Raw genomic sequence first — 12,174 nt, 5'->3', positions numbered from 1 at the left:
CGACTTCTTCCCTGGTGTATGCAGGGCTTTAGAGAAACACAGTGTAATGGAGTGAGCACTAAACTTCCAAGGACACTGGGGCAAGCAGTTCCAATAATTAAGTTACAAAATGGCAACCAGAATCACCAGGGATTCTGTAAGCCTGGAAGACTGTGCAGCCAGAAAGCATCATGATGCCATATGTTAGAGCTCCTTACTTCTGTACTGGCTGCCTTTGTTCATGCACAATTAAGGCTGTGCAAGTTGGTGTGTGCTACATCATAAAATGGAGGACCAACATCACCGTACAAGCCTGTTCAGAAACCTAACAAATGCCAGGACAAGGGGCTGCTGGAAGAAAGCACACTCCCTTTACTACAGTGTCTGTGCAGCTTTCAACCTCATGCTGTTTTCTCATTCTTTTTTGGAATGCAAAGGAAAGAAATCAGGTGAAATTGCAGGCTGAGCTAGCTGCAAGGAAGCTGAGGACTGAGGTGGAGAGCGGAGTATTCACTCACACAGAAACCCTTGGGTGTCCTTTTACAACATGCTGCCAAACTGTGTGTGGAAAGCTACCAAGAGTTCAGCATCTGCATGTCCAGTTTGTGCCCCTATTGTATAAAACTCTCCTTCTTGCATTCATATCAGTAAATATAGCTTGGACTGTTTCTTAAAGAATTTTAAGCTAATAATAAATGACCTTGGGATCATTAAAAAAATTCTCAGAGATCTCTATACCTACCCTTAAGTACTGGCACTCTGGTATTCAAATACGTTGTGCCAAAGACTTTCCCCTCATCATAAATTTTCATTTACAGGGCCATGGCAACAGTCCTAATGAAGATTAATTACTGCAGTACATTCCATAAAATCTGCCCAGTTTCCTTCTGATGGTGAAGGCTATCGCATATAGAAATGGAACTGAAAATGTATCATGTCCTTAATGTCTCTTTTCTAGCTGCTCGGTACTAGAAATGGATCTGTAAAAACAATTTAGTCAAAGAAAAGATTGGCTCAGCATTCATTACAAACATAACTGCAAGAGCAGATGATATCCTCTTAGATCAGAATTCTAATAATCTGAAAAGGTTGGGGACTGTGAGAAGGCAACAGTACACAAGGGACTGCAATCACACTACTGATCCATGTACATGTTTCCTTCTAAAAAACACAAACATCATTTGGGATGGGGAAAAAGTTCTGGCTCCCCCAATCTCTATTTTTTTGGTTTATAAGCCCACTTAAGAATCTGATGAAAATTCGTGACACTTTTTCCAGATAAACGCACGGGAGTGTCTGCTACATGCACACCCAAACCATCATTTTGCACACAATTTCAAGATGTTTGAGATTCCCCTAAAGTTCATCCATAGAGTTCAGGTTAAAAACAACTCCTCTGCAGCAATTTAGAAGACACATGATTTCTCTTCTCCCAGATTAAAAAAAATATTTAAACACTCATACAAGTTGGGTTTATGTTATGGATTTTTCTTGCTACTAATCTGTATGTAAAATATATCTGCTCCCCAAAAGCACAACAGCTTTTCTCCTCAAACTACTTTCACTGATTAGCTTTTAATATTCAAGATCATCACCTACCCAATCATGTCCCCAATGTTCTAGCTATCTGGCAAAATTAAGTTTTACAGTTTAGACTAACTCTTCATTAGTCCTTCAAATGATTTCAAGAGAGAGAAAACCCAATGTTCAACAAAGTTATCCATTAAAGAATTACTTATAATAGCAAAAACAAAAGAAAACAAAACCAAACAACTAAGCATGAGTATGACCTAAAATTCTAAAAGAGGAATGGATAAAGAAATTATGACATAACTAAATAACATAATATAGTCAGTAGGTATTAATGCATTCTACATGAAGCAATGTGAAGTAAAAAAAAAAAAAAGGGCGGTGTCATTCTCAAGGATGGTCCTGAAAAGTATCATTTTCAACAGTCTTTTCGGTGAAAGCAGTCAACATGCACCATAATCAGGGCAGCAGCCAAGAGAACCCTACTAGATGTTTCATCTACTAGGTGAACCTACTAGGTGGTTCACCTTGGCCTCATAGCATCCTGAGCCATTCATCCATCTTCTTAGAGATCCTAGTATTTCTGAAACATGACAAACCCACCACTGTCACTGAGTGACAGTTATTCAATGGGTGGCTAAATGACAGAGGGGTAGAAAGCACAGGGCAAAACCTGAGACTGCAAGTAAGGTCAAGCTGAGAGCTTCCTAAACCTCAAATTTCTCAAAATGTGTTTTCCCCATCCCAACCCTCACCCCAGAAAATAATGCCTTCCTTCCTCAATAGGTAGCAACCTTTCCCCTAAGAGTCCCAAGACAAATAATACTGCCTTCCCACTCCTCTCCCACCTTCCCCACTCCACCCTCCCTGCTACCCCAACAATCTGCCTTGGAAGTTTGTCCATTCATGCTTCACATCACACAGGATATGCTTTTGTTTTGTTTTAGGGCAATGGCAAAAGGGAAAAAGACAAAAGGAACACAATTTAAAGAAAGTCAAGTAAATTAACTCTTCTTGTTATTCACAATTCATGTTAAGTGCTGATAAAAGCTCTATGAACTTTGATAGGTCATGAACTTTGTATTTCACAAAGAAGAAGAGGTGACTGAGATTTACTCTTGAAAGCTGCTAGGCATACTGGAATCAGAGATAATCTCCTGAAGTTAAAAAAAATAAAAGGAAAGAATGGCAGGCACACAATAAAGTCAATATATCACTGAGCTGAGCCAACTTCTTTCCATATCTACCACCCACAGCTAGATTCACCAATGAACACTGGTTCAGTAAGTGAAAACTATACCCAATCCTATTTAACAATCACCTAGACTCTGAGTAAAAAAAATCCCCTTAAAAAATCATCCCCTATATTTAGTGCCAACTATGCCACCAATTAATATAAAATACATAATGTGTCATACTCAGCCCCAACCAAAACCAGTTAAGAAAGGAAAATGCTTTCTGGGAATTTTCCTTCCCCCAAATTTATCTTTAATGCATACATATTTCTTTTCCAGGTGAAAAGCCTTCCATGTATTACAAAGCTGACTGTAAAGTCATAGAAGAGTAGTTGCTGGGCAAAATTTACTGAAGAGTTGTCACAGAACACTAGGAGAAACCATACAGATTAAAGTGGTTCATCTCCTTCATGTAAGAGATACATGATACATGGGCAAGTTCACTCAAAAACAGAAAACTAGTATAAAACAGATTTTTAAAACAAAACAAAACCCCCAAACAAAAGGAAACCAGACAAAAATCCTTGATCAGCCTTTTGATTCAGAGCTGTGTCAGGCAAGGCAAAAAGAACAGCTAATTATATTAGATGTGAAAATTTACCCTGTACAGGAAAAGGTACCAATCCATATAGAGCTTTTCATGTCTAAATTATGCCAACAGTCTCAGTACAAATTACATGTGAGTGGTCTTATACCACCTAGAATAATCTACCAAATACCCCACCATATAACAATTCTTTATAAAGCAATCTTAGTCAGAGACCGTGTTCTGTGAAGAAAAGATTGATATAACGCAGTAACAGTCTAACCACAACCTTTTTCTTTCCCTTTTTTGCTTGAAAAAGGTTAAGATGATAAATATTAAAAACTTAATTTGGCTGGATAATGAATATCTGGAACATCCAGCTGCTTCTTTTTCATCATATTCAATACTTCGAAATTTTCACATCATTAGCAATTCACAAGAAGATGGCCATAATCCAAATATAATGAATACTACTAGATATACAAAAATTAATCTTAGATTACATGTTCAGGACCAAATCTCTCTCAGCTTGTGAGGCACAGCTAAAAGGAACACTTTTATTGAAAGAAGAGTTTAACTGGAATATGGTTATACACTTGTCTCACTTCAAATTCTTAAATTAAATTGCCATATTCTTAAATTGCCATATTCTTTAGAAGGGCAATTTAATTCTTAAATTAAATTGCCATATTCTTTAGAAGGGCAATTTAACCTTCTCCCTGCTCTCTTACAACTTAAACTTACTTCAGGTTTAGCTTAGCCATCACTCCCTTCAGGAAGCTGTTTCTGGTTTGCCAAGCCCAAGTGTTAGGCCCATCACTTTCGTGCTCATCCATCCCTCTCCCCATCACCTCCCCGAGTGCACAAATCACAGTACTTAACCACCATGTTGTTTTGTAATTGCTTGTTTATCCATCTGTAACCTCCACTGAACTAAAAGTTCTGTGAAAGCAGGAAAGGTATTTTTCTTGCTTAATGTTTTATCCTCTGTACCTGCACTATGCCTGGCACAGGATAGGTACTAAAAAAATTCTTAGTTGAAAGAATGGATGGAGGAAATGTGACAAGAAGCCAGAGACTACAGATCAAGTAGAAATTTTTTAACTCTTAAATAATCAGAATGTGATTTAAATAATGCAGAAAGTTGCTTCTCCAGCTCTTGGCACCACATATAGAAGCTAGTCAAATATGTTTATTGTGAAAGCAGTATAACTCTACTATATGGACTATTTGGGAGATTAAGAAATGAAAAATCACTTATGAGCACAAAGATAATTACATGCAATATTCGAGGTCTTATGTCCTCAAAAGGTATGAAAGTCTATATCAAAACTCACTGGAGACAAGAACACATGATTCTGTGTAGTTCCCTGCAGACCAGTGAATTCTCTGATGTCACAAAGTCCGCTGCAACAAAGAGCTAGGTTTCCTACTAAATTTTCTGTCTATTTTAATAACAATAATAATAACAACAAATCCCAATACCTTGTATTAACTCTACCTATGCTAGTTCCGTAGAAGGAATCAGAAATGAAAACCACAGAGTAAAACATAGATAGCATGGACCCATTTGTAAGATGGAAGATGAGAAAAGAAAGCAGAGAGCATCAAAGCAAGCTCTCCCTTCTATACCTACTTTCAAAAATAGCGCACAAAAGCTTAGAGCTTCCAATGGAATTCAGGCATCTGCTACTGAGTAACCAGCTAACATTCCTTCTGTACGATGGGTAGATTACCCACTCCCCCTATTTCATAGCTCTGTTTCTAAGGATAAATGGAGCTATTAATGGCAGCATTCTTAAAGTTCCTTAAAAGGAACTCAGGGTCATATCATTTTCATTGTCCCTGGGACTATATTATAAGCAAGGTACCTCTTTTTGTCATGCTAACTTAAAGAAGTTGGATCTTATATATGAGAATCTCTTTTGAATCTCAGTGTTAGAGATGACAATTCTGATAATTCTACAGAGGGTTAAGAAGGGTTTAAATTCTACTGTGGCTATATACTGAGCTGAGGAGGAGGACAGAGGTACAAACTCTTTAAAATCCTATCAGACCTCCCTGAGGAGGAATTACTGACCCCAAGTTCAGTCGTTCTCCACTAAATCTGGTTCTCCTTTGCCTATTTCCTACTGACTAAGTGTCTTTCCATGTAGAGAGACAAATGTGTTACCTGTGCGGAATATCTACGGGTGTCACCAAAGTGAAGGAAAAAGAGACATAGAAAGGAAACATTCAAAGAAATTAGCTCATACTAGTTAGTTTGGGACTAATAGCCACTTTCTAATTGGTATAACCAGTCCTATACAAACTCATATCTGAAAATGCTAAATTAATATCCAGAGAATAACCTACTGGCAGAGTGAGGATGACCAAGAGGCTGGAACACTAGCTGTCCTACAATTATTGAGCAGAAGCCAGAAACAGTGCACCAAATAAAACCTGTGAACAAGCCAGGAGGATCCTCTAAAGCTAACATCACAAAATCTTAGCATTCGGTCATGTCCATGAGAGGCAAAGAAAAAAAGATGTAGCAGAACTGGAACAATATAGGAAGATAGAATTGGCGCTATTATTATACACAGCAGAAGCAATTACTACTGTCAAAATTCTAGTGTACGTGAATTTACTTGTGAATGCCTCTTCTTATCCAAAACAGTGTGGTTTTAGTTTACATATATCTTTATTCATTGCCACTGAGGTAATTTCAAGAGAGAAGGGAAAATTAGAGTATAAATAGAAATTTCACATGTAGACTATTACTTGTAACTTACCCTAAATCCTACCTTCTAGTCCAGGAATGGAAAACAGGTTTTATCTTGTGTACCAATCCCGATTGATTGATGGACCCTGTTTGAGAAGGACTGCTAGGACTAAATGGAAAGGAATACAGACAAAGCCTATCCTGGATGAGGGATGGGGCAATTAAGCACTAGTAATACATTCTACCATCCCGGGTCTAGTCCATTGGTTCTCAACTGTGAGAGATTTTGCTCCCCAAAGGATACCTGGCAATGTCTGAAGATACTTCTGGTTATCCCAACTGGGGAGGTGCTAGTGGTAGAGGATGATGCTAAACAGTCTACAACCACCTCAAACTCTCCAAAACAAAAAATCATCTGGGCCAGAATGCCAATAATGCTGAGGTAGGGAAACCATGGTCCAGTCAAATCTATCCTATGGTTAGTCCATGGATCAGGTCTTCAGCCAAATAACATTAAATTTGTCTTGAGGTAGTTTTCCTGAGCTACCTCTTCTAATGCCATAGTAATTCTATATAACTTGTCTGGAGTATTAGAACCAGAGGTTCAATTTGATTCAGGCAGATCACACTGACCTGTGCCTAACTTGTATTGTGATCACAGACAAATGATTTTATCCCTCGAAGCCGTGGCTTTTTCATCTATAAGAGGAGGAGGGTGGACTAGATAATCACTGTGCTCATACAAAGACAAAACTGCTAGGAAGCCCCTAAATGTACTAAAGGAATAAAGTCCTTCTTGATATTCTTTTCAACAACAAGATAATTTTTCTTCAGCCTAAGACAAGTTTATCAATTCCTTTCGATCTCTGCTAATATAGTTATCAGTTATGCCTTAACTTAAAACTATTTTAATTTTCATGTAATGCTTAAATATTTCCCATCTGAACACTTGTCACTGAGTTAAGATGCTTTGGCATCTCTCAAGGTATTACTACCATCTTGTGCATCACCATTACACTATTGGAACTTGGCTTCTTCCAGTTCTGCAACCATCTATTCTGTCATCTCTGGTATCATTTAAGCTATTAGGACCAATTATATAGTTGCTTATCATTATGTTTCTCTCTTTTACTCTATAAATCTCCTTCATAAATCTATTAATCAATACAAGTATTTTAGGGCCTTTTTCTGTGCCTATGACATTAATGCTGGGGAGATGAGTAAAGGCTGGAGCTGAAAGTATCGGTATAAAAAGACAGATTTTCTAGCTACAAAGCATTTACAAGCTCATTAAGAAGATGAAATGTGAAACTATTTGAGAACAAGTCATATTAACTACGTGGTAGTAGGGAAATGTCACTATGAGGGTAAGAGATGCCAAAAGAATGAAATGAAATGTCTGCTGTATGTAGATTAAGGACGACCCAGAAACTATCATGAAAAATGTTAGACAAAAATCCTTATGAATCAGATACAGAAGGATTGCTGACATCTTACCAGTGATTTCAAAGGTTGGCTCTATGTTTTAAAGGTATGTTAGACAGATGTGGAAAATATGGCCAAATAACAAACTGTAAGAACCAATTAAAGTTCCCTTCAGAAAGTAAAATTACACAGAGCATTTAGAAGTTAATGATACAAAGTTATACATGTTAAGTTAGATCACATCTATCAAAATGGAGATCCCATAAACTACTCTGAAACAGGGACATTTATATAAGAATAAAAAGGGCAACAAACAACCATACTGACAGTTCATCAAGGTCTGGACATGTGTATTTTCTGAAGTAGAATATGCATATTTACTCTTAGAGGTCAATTTCTAAAGATTAGAATTATGCCCTGGACCTAAATTATTTAACCCTTATCATTTAAATATTTTTGCTAAATCCTAATAAATTATTTTCACCTGTGGTGCTTCTTGTGGTAGTAAAGCTATTATGTCCATTACCTAGTTGTCCAATAGCAAATGTCTCAAGTTTCTGGCATCACATGGGAAGACTGCATTTTGGATAAGTCATTTTCACTATTATAAAATAATACTATGTTTAAATGAGCACAATATTAAAATAAAGGGTAACTCTGAAATGATCTCTCTATAGCATTTTTCTCTTAAGGGGATAATCTTTTTGAGACCTTTTCATAATGCTCTTAGTTAAAACTGGATTATAGCTCTCTGTGGCCTATTTTTTCAACTCCAAACTTTTCAGACTAGCAACTTTAGGGGTTCCAACAAGCTTCCTCTCCCTTTCAACCATATTAACTTCATCCATCATTAGTACCTCCCCCTTGTGCCTAAATAGGCTCATTGATTTAGTTCAGTCATGAACCATGCAGTTCAATATTCTCAACTTTTAAATCAACAGAATCTCAATTTAATCTAATACATAGTACTCTGAAAACAAGTGCTGAGCAAGCCATTCAATTCATTACATTTCATCTATTTCTGGCATGGCAGCAAGTAAGTCCACATTAAAATGAACAGATTCTAATTTGAGAGAATTTGTCAAAGGCTGTTTATGTACGAGTTTTCCATTATTTTATGTGTTTCTTACTTAATTTTACATCAAAGAATGTGAAAGTAAAACTGCCCTTTTAAAAAATTCAGAAATAATTAACACCAATCTCAACAGTGAATCAAAATAAAATCTTACCTCTGTTTGCACTAAATATACCCTAGTGCATCAAATACTTAAGCATAAAAGATTCAGAAAGAGAGAGACAAGAAGAGAATAGACAAAGAAAAAGATACAACTCTCATATCACCCAATATATCTGTTAACAGGAATTAACAGAAACAGTAGAAGGGCCCCTAAAATGACGAGAAGAGCATGAGATGTTTGTCTCCACACATCTTTTGGAGTTATTAAAAGGAGAAGACCCATATTCTTAATGCCACCAGCGGTAGAAACATACCTAATTTTGTTTTCCATATCTTCATTATCTGATTCTTCGGAGCTTCTGTACTTATCTGGATCTGGAAGTGTGCTTGGATCAAATCCATCATTATCATCATCACTCCAATCCAGAAAGGCTTCTTCTTCATCTTTAGCCTAAGAAAAGGCAAGGGAAATTGTCGTTTAAGAAAACAGCTCATAAATAATCAGGTCTTATTTCTAGCCCCAAATAAATATCCCTAACTGAGATCCTCAAATTAGAAGCCTTTCATTCTGGCAAAAGCCTCTATGTGACTTTCAGAACCATAATCATTTGCACTGAGAAAGAAAACCCATGTCATTTCAAAAGTAAAACAAAATATGGTTCAAAAAGTAAATCACTATTAAGTCCCTTAAACACAATATGGGACAAATTTGACAGTTTAATTACTTCCATGTAACTCAACTATCAAAGAAATAAAGTGTAAAATAAATTTGTTTTAGTGCTCTTGTCCACTACGCAAGTTTCAAAACTACCAAAAATATTAGGTAAAAATGTAAAAGGCCAGACGAGAGAGTACAGAAATATCTGATAATTTTTTGATCGCAATAAATCTTAAAACAACAATCAGATCTGTATTAGCTCATTGATAGTGAAGGGCCTTCTAAATTCGAATTAAGTACGAAGTAACTAAGAACAATTAAAAAATAAGATAGAATACCAAGATACAGAAAGTTGGGAACTATACAGTTTCATCCAAGTAGGTAGGTATTTAGGCTTTTTTACTTTTGTTTTGTGAGAACAAAGTAATGCAATGTTAAAATAAATTTACTACACATTTATGTAATGAACATCCCTTATAATAAGTTTATTTCTGGCAGATTGGTTTTGTCACCTGGTAGATAAGAAATACAAACAAACATTGTCACACGCATTTAACAGCTTATAAGCAGTAAGCAGGACTAAAAAACAATTCTGGACGAATTTCTCTTAGTTACCCACTTTATAATTCTTTTTCACACCATATGAGACAAACTTCAATGATTCTTTGATTTCAAATGATTAATGCTGTTTCCCAGAAACTGAATAACAACTCAGTATAGCATAGCAATTGACTGTGCAGCCCTCTACTGAAGTCTGCTTACATTCTTTGTACAGCTCTTCCTTGATAACCTCTAAACATAGCCAAAGAAGGAAGAAGTAAAGAAAATAAGGATTAGTCACTACTGCAAAAGTCCTTTATTGTTTTCTTGGTAAAATTCCCTGCTAAAAATAAAAGGTCTGGAAACAAATATCAGAAGGGAAGAAGAAAAGGCTGCCATCAGAGGCAGTAAGCAGTACAACTCAACAGCATACTACTATACAGTCCATTTGAAAATAATCAAGGATGTCAACAAAAATTGAATGTCATTGTATACTGAAGAACACTAATCTCCCAAGCTACAAGGTATTTCCAATTTTCCAGTCTGGTGCTCTCAAAGGAATCTGTTATCTAAAGGTGGAGCCAGAGAATTACCAAAGTAATTCTCAAGCTTTTTTGGTCCCACGGCACCTATACATTTAAATATATAAAGGACTCCAAAGAGCTCCTGTTAAGGTGGATTATATCTATTGCCATTTAATGTATTAGAAGTTGAAACTTAGAATTTTTAAAAATTCATTAATTTAAAAGTAATAATAAACACTACATTATTATATATTAACATATATGGTAACATAAATAGTGTTTTTATGAAAATAGCTACTCTTTCCAAAACAAAAGGGCTCTGTTTTACATTTTTACAAATTTCTTTAATGTCTGGCTCAGAAGAAGATATCTTGATGCTCATATCTGCTTCTGCATTCAATACATTGTTCTGGTTGAAACATACGAAGAAAATCCAGTCTCTCAGAGATAGGTAGTTGGGAAAGGGAAAAGTAATTTAACAGCCTTTTTAGAGAAGTGCAGTTACTCTCCTTTGATACTACAATAAACACTGATGAGTGGAAGTTTCTTAAAAAGTAGTTACAATGTGGAATCTGAAGCCATTATCAATAAGCTTCCTGTACTCTGTTACATTAAAATCCATTGGTCTACTTTGCACTTTGAATGGATCTTTTACCAGTGAATGATTTCATAACGCTGTGCACCAGTCATGTGGAAAATACTGGTTCACTAAATTATGCGTATCTTCTTTATATGGATCTTCAAATATTAACACATTTCATTATACAATATTTTTAAAAATCATATTTCTTAATATCATGGTCAATATCATTTTAAATGTCTTTCAAAGTATTGGGAAGCTACTGGTGGATATAAGTTTTCTAAAATTCTAATTTTTTCTTAGAAGCTTGAATTTTTTCATCAGCGAGAAATAATTTCAGTTTTTTCTTTGAAGTGTAGCAATAAGTGTTGTTTTCCTCTGGCTGATTTCAAAATTTTTCTTTATCATACAGCAGTTAGACTATGATGTGTCTAAGAATGGTTTTCTTTGTATTTGTCTTTCTTGGGGCTCTCTGCAAGCTTCTTGGATCTATCAATGCTTTTCGGTAAATTTGGGAAGTCTTTGGCTATGATTTCTTCAAATATTTTTATGCCTCTTTCTTACCATTCCTTCCATGATTGCAAGAACATGTATAATGGACTACTTCACAGTTCTCTTAGTTTTGTTCATTTTTCTGCAATCTTTTTTCTTTCTGTTCTTTGCACAGGGTTATTTCTACTGGGTCCTCGGGTTTGCTGTTGCTTTCTTCTGACAATTCCAAACTGTTTTTCAGCCTGCCTGGCAAAAATTTTATAGTAATTGTGCTTTCAGGCAGGTCTAATACCACATTTGTTTTTGTTTTGTTTAAATATAGTTTCCATTGCTCTGGGGAGGCTACCTATCTGTTTATTTACATACCTATATTTTCCTTTAATTCTTTTAACATACTTAAAATAGCTACATTGAAATCTATGATAAATTCAAATCTGGGCTAACAAGAGTTTCTATTGAGTACTTTTTCTTGGCCACGGATCACAATTTCCTGCTTCACTACGTTTCATATTTTTGTAGAAAACTAGATACTTTAGATAATATATTATAGAAAAACTTAATTCTGTTAGGTTTTTCTGAGGATTATTAGATTTCTATTCTAATAGACAATTACCTTGCCTGGATTCAAACTGCAAATTCTCTCTAACCCATGGTACTCAGCTACTTATATCTCATCTCTGTTTTGTTCTTATGGCTTCCAACTGCTGTTTTTTTAGCCTGGTTTCCTATGAGTCTTCCCTCAGCCTGTGAAATGTGACACTCAGCCAAGGATTTAGGCAGAGTTGGGCTCCCCTCTCTTGTGAT

At 35.8% G+C, this 12,174-nt stretch overlaps 1 protein-coding gene across 2 annotated transcripts in view; it reads right to left on the bottom strand.

Annotated features, from left to right (window-relative positions):
• The window catches only part of DDX10 (DEAD-box helicase 10), a 286,697-nt gene that overhangs the window by 28,395 nt on the left and 246,128 nt on the right, over positions 1–12,174 (bottom strand). For both annotated transcript variants that reach the window (XM_079930173.1, XM_079930174.1), the window contains one exon: positions 8,891–9,027. In XM_079930173.1, coding sequence (XP_079786299.1) covers positions 8,891–9,027 — 137 coding nt within the window. The remainder of the gene's footprint in view (positions 1–8,890; positions 9,028–12,174) is intronic.

The sequence above is a fragment of the Stenella coeruleoalba genome (assembly GCF_951394435.1).
Source record: "Stenella coeruleoalba genome assembly, chromosome: 8".
Taxonomy (NCBI): domain Eukaryota; kingdom Metazoa; phylum Chordata; class Mammalia; order Artiodactyla; family Delphinidae; genus Stenella; species Stenella coeruleoalba.
Note: the sequence above shows the minus strand (reverse complement) of the source record. Positions and strands in the feature narration are given on the sequence as shown.